The sequence below is a fragment of the Branchiostoma lanceolatum genome, chromosome 16, assembly GCF_035083965.1.
Source record: "Branchiostoma lanceolatum isolate klBraLanc5 chromosome 16, klBraLanc5.hap2, whole genome shotgun sequence".
NCBI lineage: Eukaryota > Metazoa > Chordata > Leptocardii > Amphioxiformes > Branchiostomatidae > Branchiostoma > Branchiostoma lanceolatum.
In genome coordinates, this window is record NC_089737.1 from 9,623,592 (window position 1) to 9,644,412 (window position 20,821).

Genomic DNA, 20,821 nt, shown 5'->3' on the forward strand with positions numbered 1-20,821 from the left:
GAACTGCAAACAGAGGATGTGTAAGATGCATACAATTTTCTTATTTTCGTGATCGTTGGTTCTATATACCAATGATTTATTAAGCTTTCTAAAGATATAAATGTATCTGTAGGCTTTCAGTCATACACTAATCAGTAGATGATAATGTCTGTTTGAATGAACAATTAGGCTCATTGTCTTTTTTGTTATTGTACAAATCAATTGAGTTTACCAGCCCCAATTTTGTGAAGAAGTTTATGTTCTTCCCATACCATATTGTGTATACATGTAGTTGTGTACATATAATTTTGTGAATGCGTTTCAATAAACCTTGCCTTTTGTTCTGTCTATGTTTGTTCCTATGATAGTGTGGTCCTTACTTGAGTCTTTGCCAAAGACTTCACCTGTGATTCGTGTTTGTGTCTTTTGCAGTTTTCAGTTTATTTGCTATGATTGGCTGTCTGAAGACCGAGGCGACTTCCGGGTTCAGAAAGTTCTACACGTGGCGACCCGGGAACAGTTGGGATCCTTCAGTAGCCTGTTCCGAGAGAACACGGACGCAATGTTCTATGATCAACACTTGTGGATTTCACCATTTGTTTCACCTGAAGGTGTCTTTACAACTTGAATTAAACGTGGAAAATACTGTTTTTGCTGTCATCTTTTAAGATCAAAATTTTTAAAGCTCACTTTAGTTTACGCAACGTAACAATACTATTTTACGATGATGTGCCTACTAACAGACAATTTTTACCGAGTTTGTTTGAAATCTATTTTCAGGATCCAGTTTCACCAAGTCAGAACGGCTGTCTTGCTGCTGTGCTGTCTTCAGCAGCATCATGTTGTCCAACGCCATGTGGTACAAGAGCGAGGAGGGCTTTCTAACCAAGAACACCGTGTATGATCTGGGATTTGTACAGATCACCCTACAAGTAAGGGAATTTGTTTCACCACTCACCACCATCTGATGACATAATCTTTACAGAATTGGAAGACGAATAGTCTCTGGACAACGAAGAAAAAGTTGCATAAGTGGCCTTGCCCTTGTGTAGATATCTGTGTAAAGACGACGTCACACTTGATACAATTCAATTTCAATGCATAGTTAATCATGAAATTAGTGCTAATCCAACCTTCCGATAATCCTACGGTGAGCCCAAAAGTACCTGATTATGTAAACAACAACACCGTGGCACCTAGCGGCTTAGTGTGAACTGCCGTGGTCTATATCCTCCCCCTCTACAATCCACTACATGAATTTTTGTCTGATGAACATCATGTCTTTTGTACCCAAGGAGCTGTACGTCAGTGCCATGACTGTTGTCATGGTGCTACCTGTGGTGTTGGTACCGGCCAGACTGTTCCGTGTGGAGGTACCAGATCCAATATTGGCTCCGGGAATAAGGCGTAGTTCCAAATATGGTACGTTAATTTACCAACGTACTGTCTTAGTTGTGTATACACGTACCTAATATTAAATCAGGAAGGTCTTATGCGGAACAACAAGAAAAACGCCACCATTTTGATATGTTACGACTCGCCATATATGAATATCAGGTGTCTAGAAATGCTTAACTAAGCCTTACATATGATTGTATCATTTTAGTGTTTTTCTCTCAATAAAGATCATGCAATGTCGATCACATGATACAGGGTTTAGATAAAAATACAAGACTATACCTTATTTTTCCACCCCCTTAGGGTTATTCAGAGATCGACTCTCCCGTTGGTCGACGTACGTGGCGTGGTTTCTAGTTGCGATGGTGTCCGTCGTCTCGTCGTTCTTTGTGATCCTGTACAGTCTAGACTGGGGTAGAGAGAAGAGTGAAGCCTGGTTAAAGACCTTCTTCTTTTCATTCGGGTTGTCAAGCCTGGTCGCCGAAACTGGCCAGGTAAACTCTAGCTGTTTCTGTGTCACGCTTTGGTCACTTTCTGTCGCTCAGTTACATGTCGGAAGTTTGAATCATGCAGCTAATGACTAACCTATTAATGATATATTCATACCAACAGATTTTGGCTCTGGCGACTCTATTTGCTTTGATTTGTAACCAGAGGTCATCCGACAAGCAGAAAACGTACAACATCAAGAAGGATGAACTCCATGTGCACCTTTATGATCATAAAGGTAAACCGTAATTCCTTCACAATTCTTAGAGACTATAATGTCTTTAATGCGGTTCTTAGTGAGTGGGAATGTCCAACAGTGTGCTGCGTGTATTCTAATCAATGTTCTTTTTACGACGTTTAAAATTTCAGCTCCTCAGAAGGTGTATCCACCCGGTGCTGTCTCTGAAGAAAGGATGAAAATAAAAAGCGAACAACGACGAAAGTTCTTCTCGGTCATGAAAGACTACATTCTCCTGTTTCTGTTTGTTGTGATTCTGTTCTTCATCAGCCATCACGATAAAGACCCGTTTGCTTTCCACGCATCGCAGACGTTGTCCGACACGCTTCTAGAAGATCACGATTCGGTAAGCAACTTTTGACACACCATCTTTAATTTGCTATCTATCTATCTATCGATTGATTGATTGATTGATTGATTGCACGAGCATTATTTGGATTTGTCACATGTGAGGAAAAATTGTCACTGATCATTTCTTTCGATGAATTGATAATAATTTTGTATATCATATTCTATGAATTAGTGGTTTATTTGAAAAAAGGATTTTGTGATTCTTTTTTGTTACTTATATTTTGTCTTAGTAAGTGTACCTTCCACCAAGAGCTTATATTTGAACCCTTTGCTGCCATGATGAACGAGATCGTTCTGAAAGCTAATGTTATCGGAACATATTCTTAGTCGAGCACCAATAAACATATCTTACTCTGTGTTTTGTTATGTCACAGATCACCACCGCTGACGAGTTCTGGACGTGGACCGAGGAGATCCTCCTGCCTGTTTTATACCCGTCGTTCTGGTACAATGGGCGGAAGATGAAGTATCTGGACAGACAGTTTCCACTTTATACTGAAGCATTCAGAATCGGCCCGCCGCGTCTTACTCAGTTCAGGAAGGCTGCAGGTGGGAATCGTGACTTTTCGCCCATTCTCTTGCACAGCACTTCCATTGTTAGAATGAGTACATTTGCTTTATTGTTTAAAATCAACGTTAAATCCATTAGCCATTAATTGTTATATTGAATATCGGACGTATTTTGAAATGAAGTGCGATAACATCCCAACTAAACCGACATAACCGAACAAACCTCTGTTGTCTCAGTAGAAAGTCAACTGTTCTTTTACGAGTTTGGATTATCTTAAGTAGGTTAATTTGTGGTTGTATAGATTGCATTAGCTTGTGATATATCCTATGTTCTGTTAAGTTTTTGAAAGAATTTAGTGTTTCATGCGTTAAATACCATTTGTACTTTATACAGATGACATGGCAACAGAGCACTCTCAAAATGGATGGATGGTTGCAACTGGTACATCTGCATGTTGGCAATTCAATGTCACCGGCATGATGTCAAACAATTCAGGCTGCACCTCAAAATACTCCATGGAACTGCCAACTCTCCTAGTTTTGGTGATAACAATATCCTCCGACCTTCAGGATAACGAATGGATCGACAAATACACAGACTATCTGGTTCTGGAACTGTCTCTATACTATCCGGCACAAAAACTGTTCAGCAGTCTGAAACTGACCGTAAAGCAGGAAGATGTCGGTCATCTTTCAACGTCTGCAACTGTTGCAACACACAGGCTTTTCCAGTATGAAAATGACTCTGATTACGTTACGTTGGTTTCCTATATCATCTTCATGTCTTTGTTTGTGGTTCATCTCATCAAAGAAGTGATCACCATAAGGAAGGAGGGAAGGAAGTTCTTCAGTTCTATGTGGAATATCTTAGCTCTTACGAGCATGATTGGATCAGCAGCTGCCATCTGTATCTTCGGAATAAGGTACCACTCTGCGTCTGAAGCACTGGCAAAATTGGTCGAGGCAAAAGGTAAATAATATCCCCCTTTTTCCAGATTTAGTTCCCATTATCCTCCAGCATTATAATGTAAAAGACAACGTTGAGAAAATTGTCCATCTTCAATAACATCTTGTCTACAGCATTTATCATGATCCCAGTGTATGATGATACGATTTGCTAATCATTGCCTCGTCTCATCTTTTGTAGGCGAACTTGGAATAGACCATTTTGTCGACTTAAGCTCAACTTTCTGGTGGGATGAAGCCTTCAGAACCGTGCTGGCCATTGTAGTGTTCATCACTACACTGACATTACTGCGAGTTTTCCGCTTCAGCAAGACCATCGCCAGTTTCATCGCCCTGCCAGGTGCCATGAAGAACGACTTGATCGGCTTCTCAGTCATAAGCGCTATAGCCTTCATGGCTTTCAGCTGTTCAGGTAAGAGTTTCTGTGTTATCAACATAGTCCACACACTAAAGTGGGTATATGGTATTTTCAATGTCTTAATGGCATAGAACTGCATAAACGGTAGATCCAGGTAGAATGACCTTAAATCAATGTCTTACCCTCTGTGTTATGTAATCCTTGTATTTTACCTTGTACTTGTGTTATCATCACAGTCTTCTAATAGTGAGATGTTTTTTTTTGTCCACAGGGATGCTGGTGTTTGGGACGCATATGAAGGCATACACCAATGTCTTGGACACCAACTTTGCTTTATTTGAGATGTTGTTGGGAAGGTTTGTCCCGTCATTGCCTCTACAAAATTGCAATCAATTATGCGTCATTTGTCTGATTCTAGTAGCCATGGTTAATCAAGGAACATTCATACTGAGTGTCATGTTTTACAGGTTCTTTGCCGAGGAAATCTTAGTATCGAACCGATATGTCGGCCCGATCTTCTTCACTTTCTTCATGGTACTCATCTTTATACTGCTCGTCAATTTCCTGGTGACCATCATCTGTGACGCCATTGCTACTGGAGCCTATATTGCACATGACCATGACCAAGAACTGGCTGACTACATTTGGAAAAGTTTCCAGGGAATGTTCGGGATTCACATTCCTCCACCGGAAGATGTCACAACAGGTAAATAATCTCTGTGTGACAGTTTATCTGTGTTGCTAGAGATCACTATGAAACAAATTCAGACCTTCGATTTGAAACACGAAGGGATTTGCATGTCCCCAAAACTTGGGAAATGAAAAATTCAGTCTTTGCCGAAGAAGGTCAGTCTTGTGACGTCGATTTATGCAAATCAAAGGCACGTAACGCTAATAGTAAATTTTGAACTTTTGAGTCACAGCTTGGGTCACGTAATCTTATTAGGAATGCAAGATAATTCTAAACAACACTAAATAATGATTCCCAACAGCAAAATGATGTGGATCTAGCAGATTTATTGTATTTGTTTATCATTTTATCATTTACAGATAACGTGAAAGAAACCGAGCTTAATGCAACCTTACAAATGATTGAAGAATCATTGGATGAAACCTTAGACGTTACCAGCTCACTCTGTGCGTACAACACAATGGATGGGCCTTCCACAACCATACATGATCATGATATCACCCAACAACAGTTCTCTGGGAAGCCTCCCCAATGCAAATATGAGTTAGAAGCTATGTCGCCTTCTTCTGATATCAAAGATCAAGTTGAAAATCTCCTCAAAGGTCACGAAGAAGACACAGTCAGATATGAAGAAGCACAGTACGAGAGCAGACGACGTGCTGATGCCATGATGAAGAGAAAACTGGCTGAGAGAAGGATGAGAACACAGACAAAACCAGATGAGAAGCAGACCATGGTGCGGTGTGCTCAAGAGATGATGGAGCAACATGCCGCTGACGAGGAACGACTGGAGCGCCAACAAAGGATGAACAGCCGTCTGGTCCAGAGCAAACTTCGTCAGAAGATGGCACTTCGTGGCATGCAAAAATAGATGATAAAGTGATAAGCTCTATTGTGATTAACAATCTTGCGTTGTTTATAGATAAGATATTTTGCCCCTAATCGGGCACATCAGTGATGCAACAAGTTGTCTTTGTCAAAATAGCTTTTTGGAAATAGCTTTTTGGTGGTTGTTGAATATAACCGCACATCCTGGTTTATGTAGAAACACGCACTTAACGCAATCATTTAATTGTATCAATATTAGATAGAAACGTGTGGATAGATTGCTGCAATGGGACTATGAGGATTTTCATTCTGGTAAATATTACTCAAATCTTAATCGATAGTTGTATTACATCACATATCAAGAAACGTAGCATTTTTGCAACAAATTAGCAGATGACCATTATCGGTACATCGTTGCATAATTTTTAACTTCGTGAATCTGTGTTGATGACGAATGAAATCTCATATTTTCAAATTATAGCATTTGCAATGTACATATTAAAAGTTTTGAATTATATTAATATTGTAATTAAGTGTGCTACATATTATCATATAGCTAGAGGTTGACTAGTCAGAAGTCTCCATTTCATATCGGTTATGACGCCATAACGTCATCACAAGTGGTGAATATTGAATCTCAAGTGGTCATTTATTACAATAACGGACTCATTCAACCGCTCCATTATGTAGGGGGAGACGACTCTTTTTGTCAACATTTGTATCACGTCTCCTTGTTAGAAAATGTTTACCATTCCTAAACCGAATCTTATGTGAATACATGACAAAACGAGATAAATCATTTCAATACAAGTCAAATATAAACGAAAGGAAAGAAAACGTATTCTCGACAACCCCACCGTAAGTGGAACCGTCCACAGCTCTTATATGGCCGGATCATAGCGCGAATAATAAGGATGATGTTGACCAATCAGAAGGAGAGATATATATGACATTGATCAATCAAAAGAAGAGATACATATCACCCAGCAGATGGGAATGAATAGATTATACTAGAAAACGATTTGACATGCCAAGATTGCAATGTTATGAAATATGATCTTTTTTGTTTCAAATGAAATCTGTAGTATTCTGTACAAAAAAGGAAAAAAAATGTAAATTTTCAAATGTATTTCTCAGAAATTGGACAAATGTATCAATATGTATACTATTAGAAGATAAATGCATCAAACGAATTAGTATATCTTATGTTATATGGGTCAGTTTGAATATTAAAGCTACATGATAATAACGTTTATGACCCACCAATTCCTCGGTGTATATAGTGTTATAAGGCCTGGTCATTTGCTATAACCACCTCATGAAATCACCTCGTTCGCGTTGCTAACTCTCAATTATGTTTTCAGGCACGGTAGATCTACATGTACATGTATGTTCATAGAGGTTAACATGCGCTTCAATGAGAGTGTAAATGAACGAAGACCTTTTTGTAGCCTTTGTAGTGGGCACTCCTGTGTCGGGCGACCCCGACGGACCTACATAGACCAACTTGCTGGGAATGTAGGGGTGAGGTCTGAAGAACTAGACCGACTAATGGCGGACCGTGACGCCTGGAGGGAGAGAGCAGCCTTAGTCCGGGCAAGCTGCCCGATATGATGAGGATGATGTAGTGATATGTATTTTAGCCGCTTTTCTGGAGGCGACCGGGAGCGGTTCTGCAGTTTAGGTTTTTATAGAATTTGCAGTCGCGACCTTTAAAATGTGGAAATATATATGAAATCTAATAGTTTTAAAGGCAGTGGAGCAGTCTATGTAGCCACAGAAGCGCGTCCTTCATTATTTAACATCATTTGTATCAACTTTGTCCTTTTACTAAACTTTTCATCTGCTCATATGGGGAAAGGGACTGTCAGAGAAGCCCGGCCGTCGTTAAGAACACAGTACAGTATTTCACCCCCAACATCTGCTTTGAGACCTAATCCGATCTGCTGTGACAGATTTGGCCTTTTACTTGACAGTTCATCCGCTTGATATATAATAGACGTACATGCACACCAGACCATAAAATGTGGTGTGACATGGTCTGTCACTCATAACCGACCAACTCCCAACGTCGTTAACTCCTAACCATAGTTTGGACAAGGTAGGGAGGCTATGTGTGACAGGGGCTCAAATGATGAGTTGATAACATACATTGTTTCTATTTCGTTAATCCCTTTTCTCCTAATAATTTTCATACTATAACAACATTCAACTCCGATTCCTGGCCCTTCACACTAACTCACTCCTTCTTTAGCACGTAGTGCAAAACCATATCTAAATAAAATATAACAGCTTTCCTGTTCATAGTGTATTCCATTTTCCTATGCAGAGCCTCACAGCCTATATAATATACCTTGCGGAGACTCTGCTAAACCGGGCTGAGGTTTTCACTTTTGTGGACGGGGCCTCTAACCAGCTGTCAGACAATCAGAGAATCGGCTTTTCCCAAAGAAAACATTTAGGCAATTATTTAATTGGCTGACAGAGGCAATGCCCACAAAAGTGAAAACCTCAGCCTGGTTTAGCAGACCAAGGTATATTCACGGTACAGGCCGCCGGCAAGGCTCTGCGTAGAGAAGGGTGTATGCACAAAGTAAGGAAAATGACGACCATCCAACGTGCCACTGTGAGCAATTTAATGTTGTGGGAGCCATTATTCACATGCACAAGTTCTGTGGGTACAAGTGTCCTTCACACAAAATGACACCATTCAACCATTTCTCGTCAATTCAAGTATCTATATACAATTCACCTTCTGTGAGGCTGATGTGGAGAGAATTCAAATTCTAAGAAATTTTTTTATCTTTCATGTCAAGTGTGAATTAATTCAAGCTATGGTCTGTTGGCAATACATGTATATATCAAACACTATCAATGCAAAAATCAGGCAGTTTTTGAGCACCACAGAAAGCCACAGATTGTAAATTCATTTCTACCTTTCAGAATCGAACTTTACAGGAATTTCAAGGCCTAAAAAAGACGTTACTAGTTCAGAACGTTGCTGCCAAGGCTTACGTGTATCTAAGGTCTTTTTTCATACATCACATTACTTTTCTCAGACACGTTTTCTTTTTCACACAATTTTTTTTTCCACACAATATGTTACTCTCCCCGTCGTAATCCTTACAAAATAAATAGCATGCTAAAATACATATGGATGGTCTCTTGAAGTTATAAAAATAAACATTTAAAATTGGCACTGAAGATTATCCAACATTAATATGTAATGGAAGCTATCATTACTGTCAAGAAAAAGCATGACAAAATCACAAATGTATTTGGCTTTAAGTAGCTTAGAAACAGAATGCAGTACAATGCATTATGTTTATCCATTGTAGTTTGTTTAAAAACTATGTAATATTGTAAACTATACAAAAGTAGGTACTAGAACAAACATATTTGAGGGACACCGGACCAGTCCTTTTTATCCCAACTGGCAGATATACCACAGCGTCAAAACATAAAATGATATACGATAACTAGAAATATTGTTACAATGACTTAATGCCTGCAAATTACACATGTAGTTAATCATTCTGGGGCTTGCTGCTATTAAAGATACATGTTACTCCTCATATTCTCACATGATCGCACAGCCATTGTCAAAAGCTACCCTTTGCTCAACAACACTACACACCGTCTGTCTAAATTACATCCTAGCATTTTACATACAAGTGACAACCCCTACTGCTTTGAGTAAAAAGTCCAGCCAATATCAAATTCTCGTTTTACTGTTGCATGAACATGCAACAATTGATTAGTACCCGCCAATCAATCGTTTTTTATACAATGACCAAATTTGATACATAGCAAAGGTACTTTATCCACTTTTCGCATACTGAGCGATTTCATGATCATGACCTATTACGTTATAAAAAAATCAGACTGATTTTATTGTCGAGTTTATTTCATGTCCTGCCCTGTTGGTAAAAATTTGGGTCTATTTTTTGCACTTTTCCTTCACGGAGCCATAGTCATTTAGATCAACTCTAGTCTAAAATGCATTTAAAAGGGTGGCTATACAAGTCAATACACCATTGTCCACTGTACCATACTAGTTTTTCATAGGCACTAACTATCGTACAGACTGATAAATAAGCTGCATAGATACCATTTTCCAAATGTCCAACCTAGAATATATGTACAAGTAGGTCAGAATTTCTATACATTGTCCAGTATTGTAGATATTCATGTCATAATCTTGTTCAAAAACCTTCGTCCTGTCAAAAATCATTCAGAAAATAACCAAAGTGTGTTGATATTAATTTCTAACACAATGTTGAAATACAATTTCTGTATTGATCTCCATACAAACATTTCAACAACAATCTCGAAAAAGTTACTTTTAAAAGGTAAAATATTGATAATGCTTTACAGAAAAAGGTTCCATAATTGATTGGAGAAAAAAGAATACGTAGAAGACTTGAATTCTCATTATTTAACCCCTTCTCTATCCAATACAGGGTGGTACAAAAGTTCTGGAATGCATTCCAGCCAGTCAGCTTTGTCCTCTGGGTTACATGATGTCTGTCTGGAATACAGGGCTGCAGCAGAGAATCCTTGATTTCTTGTGTCTGGAAAAGTTGCCATACTTTTGCCCTACCCCGTAACAACGCCGTGGTTTCCTCTACTTTATCTACATCCGTCAGTGACGTGGCAGCACGCACGACCACCCTGCGGGATAAATGAGAGAAATATCGGTTTAGCCTTTACTGTTAAAATGGAAAAAAAACAAAAGAAACTAAACTAACAAATGGGGTATCGTGTTGATAAAAACAAATCAACAAGTTGGTCTCTCTCTCTATAACAGACAAAACATTACCTCCATCCCTCTTCTACAGATACTTTCACAGCCATTGTTCGGCAGAATTCTCTCTACTTGTTCCACCATTGAGAGCTTTTCAGCATATGACTAGATTCTCCTCTAGCACACATCATTACGCTGTCCATACACTCAAAGTCCTTCTATAGCAACAGCTTCTTTCCATGGACAGCAAAAGTATGAAAGTCTGCCTGACAATTGTTTCCCTCTCGAATGCAACTCAAAAGCCTTCAGAACCATCATTTACCATCATCTCCAAGGCATACAATGTAATAACCTATATCTCTGATCAATTTAGTTCAGCAGCCTAAACTGAGCAATCTCACTGATACAATGCTTTTCAGATTAAAAACAACTGACTTACAATCAACCAAACTCAACTTTCTAAACTTATTGTTTCAAGTTTGGTTCTTAAGATTTCACAAACGTACAGCCTTTCTTACTCTAAAAGACTTTAAGTGAAAATTTGTCAAAAGAACTGCTTGTTATAGAATAGACCAATCCTGACTGTCCATCACAATTAACACTTCAACCAGTGACAGCATGGCAGTTATCAATTTGACCAATGATAGAGTGGCTGCATGTCTGTCAAATGTTGCCATTTTAAATTTTGCATTTTTACTTCTTGATGGAGGTGGGTGAGGCTATGAGATAGGTCTACTCCAAAAATAGTTACTCAAGCAACTGGATAAAGTTTTAAAATTTTCAAAATCTTATCCAGTTGCTTGAGTAACTATTTTTGGCGTATCTTATTACCTGGATATCTAACCTTCATCAACGTAGATAGGTCTACTATTACTAGTATTGGGGAATGAAAGCTGCAACAGACCTTGCACTCACAGCGCGTACATGGCTCGTCCTTGGGTGCCCAGTTAGTGCTGGCGGCGTACACTATACCGTTGTGCATGCATGTCTGCAGGAGGTCAGAGGTCACCTCATTGGTGGGCAGGTAGCAAGGGTCACACCTACGTCAAAGGTCAGAAACAAAATCATGGTTACAGCTGGGAAAAACAGGTTGTAATCTTTTAATAGATTATTTTTAGCCTTTTCTAGTTGAGAGACTAAGTTCAAATGTACAGCAAAACAGGCTGACTACATACATGTACCTACATGTATTATAGAAGTCTGACCATGCTCTCATGTTGTATACCTTTCTAATAGCTGTACATACTATCAGCAATGCAACAAGCTACATGTAGGCTACAATATGAAATTGACGTCCATCTATCTACTACTGTACATTCCTTTATTTTTCTGGAAACTTAATTTTGCAGTGCTATGGGAAAGGAGGTTTCCGCAGTGTTCAAAGTTCATGCTTGAAATGATTCTGTATATTGTTGTAATACAATGGAAGCACATAACTGTTGTAATTTTGTGAAAACTACAAAAACAAAATTAAACTACCATTAGCATTTCCAAATTGACAGTAACCCACCTTGGGCAGCACTCCCCCTCAGGTATGTAGGTGTGCTTACAGGTGAGCTCTGGACATGTCAGGGGGGAACAGTCTATCTCTCCCTTCTGTCAACACAAACATCAACAATAGTTAAAGCATTCTATCAATCATTCTGACATATGAACATGTAAGTATAATCTTTAACACAATTGTTCCGGTAACAATCTTTATCCTTGGGAGATGCTCCCTTTAAGATAGATAGTGACACTGGAATATGACAAAGAATGGGTACAAATGTACATTATATTACGCACATCATGTAAAATGACTTTGATGGTTATTTGATGATCATGTGATAATCATGTGATCATGTAATGGTCATGTGATGGTCATGTGATGGACATGTGATGGTCATGTGATGGACATGTGATGCTCATGTGATGGGCATGTGATGCTCATGTGATGGGCATGTGATGCTCATGTGATGGGCACGTGATGGCATGTGATAGTCGTGTAATAATCATGTGGTGGACATGTGATTATTATGTAATGATCATGTGGTGGACATGTGATAGTCATGTAATGATCATGTGGTGGACATGTGATAGTCATGTAATGATCATGTGGTGGACATGTGATAGTCATGTAATGATCATGTGGTGGACATGTGATAGTCATGTAATGATCATGTGGTGGACATGTGATAGCCATGTAATGATCATGTGATGGACATGTGATGATCATGCGATGGACATGTGATGATCATGCAATGGACATGTGATCTCCACTCACCAAGCACTTGCAGATCTGGCACTGGTACATCCAGGTATCACTGCTGTTGTAGACCATGGACTGGTCCTGGTGCAGACAGTTCATGGTGCGATCACACTCCGGGCAGCAGTACATGTCTGTGTTTTTGTCCTCGCAGTTACACGAGTCTTCTCGGCAGGTTACGATACTGTCCTGTGGTATCAATCAGACATTGTTACAACACACAAAGTACTAAAATCTCACTTTTTATGCTAGATGAGTGCAGGAAAAAGACAAAATACAAAACTGTTGTGATACTGATCAGGCAGTTACAATAACATCATGTGACAATCATATGACACTCACCTGGCATGTGCATGTCCCACAGCGGTCCCCATCTGGCCTCCAGGTCTCCCCGTTTCTGAACTCGCTCTCCTCGTATATGCAGCTGCCCGAGCATGTGGCTGGGTCGATACACTTACACTTGTAGGAGCCACCGATGTTGATGCAGTCGGTGGTAGATGGGCAGTTGTGGTCACCAGTCCAACACTCGTCAATGTCTAAGCAAAGAAAATGTAAAAAAACTGTTATAGAACCACAATTCCATAGAATCTAACAGCGGAAAGTTGCCACGCAACAACATAGCATATATCAGCACCAAGGACAGCTGATGTGCAAAATGTTGTAGTAAGGCAATACTGATTATATCATATGGATGGCATCCTCTGGGCACTTCAAAATTGATGTGTGTGCAAAGAAAAAAAGTTGCCTTCATAATGAAATCTAAGCTGTCAGGAAAGCAAATTACAGAAAACACAGAAAATGGTATACCAAACAATTAATTCTTTATTTTTGTCCTTTCACATTTCCTTCTTTGACTTTGAAATTAACTTTGGATTCTACCTCATTAGCATCCATGTTCTGATATTTTCTTGCAATTTAGGGCATATATTTTGCCGCTTCTTTGTATGACTTATACATACAGTATAGTCACACTTTTTTTGTTTGAAAATTTATTGATGCGCATACTGATGTCATCAATATAAGCATGACCTAAGGACTGCTTGGTGTTCTGCCATAGATTATCCAGACAATTATCACTTTTCAAAAATCACATTGTCAACAATTTTGTGGCAAATCTAATGTTACATCTAGAATTGACATTATGATATACATTTTTGTAATACAATACATGATTGACACTAAACGAGATAGAAGTGTCCGAACTTACAATCACTTTGTATGTAAATCATACATGTAATAAGATACGGTAAATGACACTGGATTAGATTTTAGGTCATTTTGCATGTTAATCATCCTTTATCTTTTAACTAAGAATATATCTGACCTTCACATGCCCCAATCTGCATCCTGTTCTCGTTCCTCTTGCTCTTGTAGCCAGGTTTACACTGGCAGAAATACCAGCCGGGCAGGTTCACACAGTCAGAGTGGTCGGGACAGGGGTTTCCTGCTGCACACTCATCGATGTCTGAGGGATACAAGTTTGGTTCAAGTGCATCCAGTTAATGTTGCGGAAAAGGAATACAGCTATTGCTGTAGACTATGGATGGATGACTTCTATGTAATTCTTCACTTTGGCTTAAAATTTGCGTATCCTTATTACACGATGTACCTCTGTGAAATAGGAGGTATAGTTTTTAGTGTGTCTGTTTGGTTGTTTGTCTCTTTGTGTTTCCACGCTTATGTCCACATGTTAGGCATGTCGGTAATACTGACAGGAAGTTAGGTCAAAGGTCCCAGAATAGGTTACCAAAGGTTATCTCATTTCCTGTCTTCAATTTCCTGCTATATGCATGCGTGTTGCCTTGCTGGGGCCAGTGGGAGAATGCATAGACAGAATCAGCAGGAGATTCACCATAATTAATAAAATTCACAACAACTTATTTTACAGAGGTATGAGATATTTGATTTCTTGTTGAAATCCGCGACCATTTAAAGTGATGAGGTCCGCGGCTGCAGAGATACAATGTAATGATAGCCATGATCTATGTTGTTAAAGGTGATGATCAAGTCTATTCACATTCATTCAGTAATAGTGATAGTGATGAATCCAATGCGTGGTCTTTAGATGCATCTAAGGAATATAGGATACCCCAACTAACAACTCCAAATCTTCACTTGATACTTTTTTGTGTTATTAGGTATCAATCATAAAAGCACTTTTTCACAATCTTATGACAACCATGCCAATCATTGCCATTACAATAAGATAATGAGGGCAATCATTGGCAATGTCGGTAATCATGCAATGATCTTGTGGCATTTCAAGCAATCAGGAGCAGGTTTTGTCATTATCATGTGACGATCATGTCCCAGTCATGTGCCAATTGCACCAATCACAATCAGCACCGAGAGAAATGATTACAGTTGCTTACCTGTCTCGCAGGCTTTCCCGGTGAATCCTGCGGGGCAACTGCAGTAATCTGGGGCGATACAGAGTCCTCCATTCTCACAGGGAGTTGTACACACCGCTAGGGAAGAACAAGAGAAACATGCGCATCTTTAAAATAGTGTTTTGCTTAACCCGGTATTGATGCAAACTTGAAAATGCAGTGGAGGGAAAACTTGTTATTGCAATGTACACTTTTCTGTTGTAGCTTTTTTTTACTGGTAAATTGCCTTTAGGTGCAAACACCAGCTTTACAGTGTGTACGACTTTGTGTGGTTTGATCAACGTACGCCAGGACTGACACCTACTCTTTTCAATAAGTGTGGTGGGATCTTTAACATGCTCTAGGTGTGGCACTCCTCAAAAGAGTGTTACCTCCACTTTATCTCCCTAACACAAGGAGTTAGGTCCTCATTTTCATCTGAGTCAACTTATTGGGGCCTGCTAGGGATTCAAACCCAGAACCTTTAGATTCTATAACCCTAACCACAAAACCACCTTGCATTGTACATTTCCTACATACTGAGTGTGTAGAGATAAAGATCTTCTCTTTTCTACAGTATACTTTGTGTACAATTAATAGTTGTGAGTTTGAGTGCTACATACGTGTACAGGCCATCCCGTCCCCCTCAAAGCCAGGGTTACAGTGGCAGATGTAGCTACCCATGGTGTTCTCACACCGGGCGTTCGGGTGGCAGTGGTCCAGGCCCATGGCACATTCATTCTGATCTGAGGACAAAACATAAGGGAATGCTGTTTTTAAAACACTCAAAATTATACAAATAATGTATTCTAAGAAGAAAAATGAGACTACATGTATAATAACAAAGACAATCACGTCACTTGAAGTCACCTAAAGCGGCATTACGTAACTTCGGGATGATGCAAAATGTCACTGGTCATTTCCTAATACAAAGTAACTTAAATCAACCCTGCCCGAAAACATACATTATAGCACCTTTAGGGAAGTGAAATTCATATGACATTGTGCTGCTCAAGCCTGTTTCCAAGCTGCAGACTTTCATGCGCGTCACGGGCAGCTTTTTCTTCTTCTGTTTTCCGATTACATGTACTCTCAAGTTTGATTTAGGTTTGATGTCATGGCCAAAGACATCCAACAGAAAAAATGTTCTTTCAAAATTTTTGTTCACATCTTGTGGTCATGCATTCCATGATGGTATTACAAAATAAGCATACCTTGTGCTGGCTTTGTGCTAACCATTAATGTCAAGAATGTGAAATTTCAAATTTTGACAACTAAAATATAGCATAATGCCCCCTTCATGTTTAAATTCTACTACATTTTTCGTACTTCCACACACTTTCTGTACAAGGTTTGCACTTCCAAGACAGTCAGACTTTTGATCTTAATGTAGGACTACTTTCAAGGCTGTATGACAAACCTGTGCACTTGTGTTCTGTCAGCTGCTTGTATCCAGGCAGACATTCACAGATGTAGGACCCGGGCAGGTTGACACAGCGGGTGTTGTCCCCACAGCTGTGGCTGTAAGGACTGCCGATGGAGGCACACTCATCCACATCTGCAAACATAGGAAATCAAGTACTGTAAATCTTCAAACGTTCTTTTGATTTTATCTAATTTGTAGGTTTTATATGTAGACTTAATACACATACATGTAACATTAGAGGCAATGTCAACCTTTTTTCAATGACACAATTATCAACAAAAAGAGTGGTAGGCAAATGAATAAAACTGAGTAATGTGAGAAGACATTTTACCTGGGATGTTCAAGCTTCGAAACAACTTAAAAGTCGTTTGAATTACTACATGTACATCTGGGTGGAAAAAAGAAAACATAAAAATAAGAATATGATAAATATGATAATACAGAAAGATTTAAGAAAACAAATATCACATGCATGATTGCCACACAGCATCGAAGAAACAGAAGAAAACATTAATAAGTGTACAAGAAAGGTACATAAAGCTGAAATAGAAAAAACTGTGTTTACTCCAAACAACAATATAGACCGATCCTGACTGTCCATCACAATTAGCAGTTCAACCAATGAAAGCTTTGCAATTAGTGGTTCAACCAATGAGAGAGTGGCGCATGTCTGTCAAATATTTTGCATTTTCCTGTTTCTATTTTTTGTATTTTTACCCTTTCTACATGACTGTACAGAAGTGGAAAAAGGCTATGGGATCGGTCTATAATTTCAATATCAAAACAAAATGAAAAGGAACAATTGTCTTGTCCTTCTTCTGACCTGTACAAGTCCTGCCATCTCCCAAGAAGCCCTCCTTACAGAGACAGGTGTAGCCCGTAGGCATGTTCACACAGGTGGCATTGCTGTGGCACTCGTTTCCCTCCAAGCAGTGGTCAGTTTCTGTCACAAAAAAAGACAAAATTTGGGTGAAAACTTGCATAAAATCAATTTAGATTGTCTACTATTTGTTGGCACATTTGTAAGTAGTTTCTGGTCTTATCTGTATCTGAATAGCTGGTGTAACTGCTCTTTGACGTAACATACCAGCTTCTCAGTCAGCAGTAGCTGCTTATATCACACCGAATGACCTGTCAAACCTAACCTTTACACTTCCAGCTGGAAGAGTTTTTTTCTTAGACTATAACTGTTACATATACCAGTCCTGTAATGATAGAGGTAATGTAAGAGGCAATGTCAATGCTCTAAGAACGACACAATGAAGGACAAAAAAAGTGGTGGGCAAATGAACAAAACTGAACGATTGTGAAGAGATGTTTTACCTTCGACGATGAAGCTTCGCAACTTAAGAGCCCGTTGAACTACTATATCTGTGTCTGGAGAGTCTGTTGTTTAACAAAAAAGAAAAAGAAAACATAAACAAAACTGTATACTAGATGAACAAGAATATAATAAAAACATAAAATTATACAGAAAAAGATTAAAACAACAAACACCACATTCACTGACACAAAATAAACACGACCTACATGTATATTTAGTACATTGTAGCAGAGAACTAAAAGAAAAAGAAATGAGTAATTTCTATTACTCCAACAAAAGATAAGTCACTGTGTCTGTCCCAACAAGGAAAATTTCCGTCCTGGTACGGAGGGACGGGTCCTGGAGACAGTCCTGCTGCAAACATAACAGCTCTTGCCAAACTGTCATCTAATGTAGCCTTAATGCCAGAAATGCATATGCAGCACCAATGCTTGGTTAGTGCACACTGCCATTGTAATTTCATGGTAATTATGGCTGTCCAGGTACCACTCCCTCAATATCCTAGCAGCCATGCCTTGAACCAAGGCTTGAACCAATTAGTTGGTATTTTTCCAGCATTAGTGCTTTCTGCCACGGACTTTAGTCATGCAGGGAGCAGAGGAAATCCAGCATTTATGCCTAATGTGCTCAGCTAATGCGTGTGTAGTGCGGCATTAATACTACATTAGACAACAGTTTGGCAAGGGAACTCTACAAACACTGTATCCCCTTACTGCAGAATCATGTCATTAAATCAATTCACCTTAGGGTTGGTGGCTTACCTTGACAAATGTTACAACATTCCCCTTCCTCACGAGTTTGTTGAGATGGGTCGCAGTCCAGAGAAGGACAAAACTCTGACACCATGACTTGCTTCTGCATCATGCTGCCATCCTGGCAAAACAAACAGCACAATGCAAAACCTCTTCAAAGTACTTAGTGTCATTCTACGTGTTTTATATCGTCAATGAAAATAATCATTTTGAACAGAGATTATACATTAATTTCTTGAAGTTGTCATTTTAGCTCACAATTAGCAAATAATATAAAATACTTACATTGCATTCATGCAAGAAACACACATCAGGGCTCGGCCTGTACAGAGTGAGGTATTCGCCATCCAGTAGGTCCTTGCCTGCACTGTAGCAGGAAGCTGTACATGTGAACAGCACATGATCAGTGAGTGATCCACTCATGTCCAATGTGTGAACAGCTCATGATCAGTGAGTGATCCACTCATGTCCAAAATTTGTGCCCTTAGACTAAAATTCTAAGCACATCTGATTCAATTCCAACAGCCAGTATTTAAGCTTTTGACAGAGGTGCATGTGAAGTGTGTTTGAATTACATGTATTAGTTGGAAGCCCACAGTATAAAAGGAGCCTGTGGGATACCATCAAATACAGATTGGTCCAAAATACCAGTCCTGTATCAAACATTATCATGGCCTACATGTAGGTAAGACATAAACTAGAATATTAATACCAATATACAACAATTACACAATCAACTATTTCTATAGCAAATACAACCACTACAAGTGGAAAGCATTCTGACACTTTAATTTTTTTTTCATTTGGGGGGACAAACCTCGTCATTTCCAAAGGTCTTTGTGAAAGTTTACGGTAGATAAAGATTGAAATCTTACCACCACAGACTGGGCAGCACTCGCCTTCCGGCACCGTGGGTCTGGGACAGGGGACCTCGGGGCACGCACGTAGGGCACACTGCACCTCCCCACCCAGGCAGGTGCACTCAGAACACCCGTCGATCCAGCTGTCCCTCTCGCGGTACGTCTGTGGCCCCACGAAGCACACCTGCGGGCAGTTGCAGGAGGCGGCTGTTCTGGTCTCCGGCTGCTGAGTGGCATTCAGCTTTTGCATGGAAGAGATTTGAACAGTGTTAAAAAGAAAAGTCACAATTTTACCATTTTTCATGAGAAAACTATCAGGAGCAAATTCAGATTCATAACCATTACACATGTAAATCTATTTCCTTCAAATAATAATTTTGGAACGTTTGATTCAAAAGTACAATGTAAGTCACTAGGTTTACTGTTTGTTTCGGAACAACAAACAGGTGGCAAGGAAGGTGGTCTTAGAATGTAAAAGGTCCTTCAATGTGCCCTTCAGGGAAACGCACATTCCACCAATTCCCTCACTCCACTCTGGTAACAATGAGTATAGCAAGCTTTGGTTAGGGATGTCCTCTCAGATGGGACGTAAAGCTGGAGGTCCTGTGTTTGAGGAGAGTCACACCTCGAGCACAATAAAGAGCCCACAACACTTATCAAAAAGAGGGGTCCATATTGTGTGAGTAGATCTGTCCAGCTTGTACCTACTGTGCTCAACTGGTGTGTTATGCCTAAAGGCAGTTTACCTGAGTTATGTGAAAGAAACAAAACATGTTCAGTACCTTAGCAACCAGGTAAGTCAGGTCCTTGACTGTTGTCACCAGACTGGAGAAGTCTCCGCAGGTCGGACAGGGCTTGTCCAGGTCGGGGCACTGCGACTGGTAACCACGCGGATGGACGATAATCTTCGCATCCTGAATTCCACCCTGGAGGAGTTCATCAACAACACACAGTACATTAGCGAGGGTCTGCATGGAGGGATCCTAGCAATGCTTAATGATAAATTCAGGCAGGCTGGCAAGACTCAAGATTAAATTAGGAGCTGGCAATAATCAATGGTAAAATTGATTTTATTTGCTGCAAAAAGTTTTGGGGAAAAAAATCATTGGATTGTTCCATAATTTGTAACCACGGGGTATCTGACAAAACCGGGCTGTGAAACACTGACACAATCAGATGATCCATTGTGATGTGTGGGAAATCTGGCATTTGACTTCAATACAACGTAGCAACGTAAGTCAGTTATAAAAATTCAGGATAACAAATGATGTGCTACGTGGAATTAAAGTG

The 20,821-nt window shown here is 39.5% G+C and overlaps 1 protein-coding gene across 4 annotated transcripts in view; it reads right to left on the reverse strand.

Annotated features, from left to right (window-relative positions):
- Positions 1–8,422: 8,422 nt before the first annotated feature.
- LOC136421345 (protein kinase C-binding protein NELL2-like) overlaps positions 8,423–20,821 on the reverse strand; it is a 53,028-nt gene continuing 40,629 nt past the window's right edge. For 2 of the 4 annotated variants that reach the window (XM_066408575.1, XM_066408574.1), the window contains 16 exons: positions 20,314–20,457; positions 19,547–19,772; positions 18,957–19,051; positions 18,681–18,792; positions 17,919–17,981; positions 17,419–17,538; positions 16,927–16,983; positions 16,590–16,727; positions 15,793–15,915; positions 15,173–15,268; positions 14,125–14,265; positions 13,143–13,336; positions 12,819–12,989; positions 12,066–12,151; positions 11,460–11,595; positions 8,423–10,482 (listed from right to left, as the gene is read on the reverse strand). In XM_066408575.1, the coding sequence (XP_066264672.1) occupies positions 10,441–10,482; positions 11,460–11,595; positions 12,066–12,151; positions 12,819–12,989; positions 13,143–13,336; positions 14,125–14,265; positions 15,173–15,268; positions 15,793–15,915; positions 16,590–16,727; positions 16,927–16,983; positions 17,419–17,538; positions 17,919–17,981; positions 18,681–18,792; positions 18,957–19,051; positions 19,547–19,772; positions 20,314–20,457 (1,944 nt within the window). In that variant the 3' untranslated portion in view covers positions 8,423–10,440. The remainder of the gene's footprint in view (positions 10,483–11,459; positions 11,596–12,065; positions 12,152–12,818; positions 12,990–13,142; positions 13,337–14,124; positions 14,266–15,172; positions 15,269–15,792; positions 15,916–16,589; positions 16,728–16,926; positions 16,984–17,418; positions 17,539–17,918; positions 17,982–18,680; positions 18,793–18,956; positions 19,052–19,546; positions 19,773–20,313; positions 20,458–20,821) is intronic. The other 2 variants (XM_066408577.1, XM_066408576.1) reach the window with 2 other exon arrangements.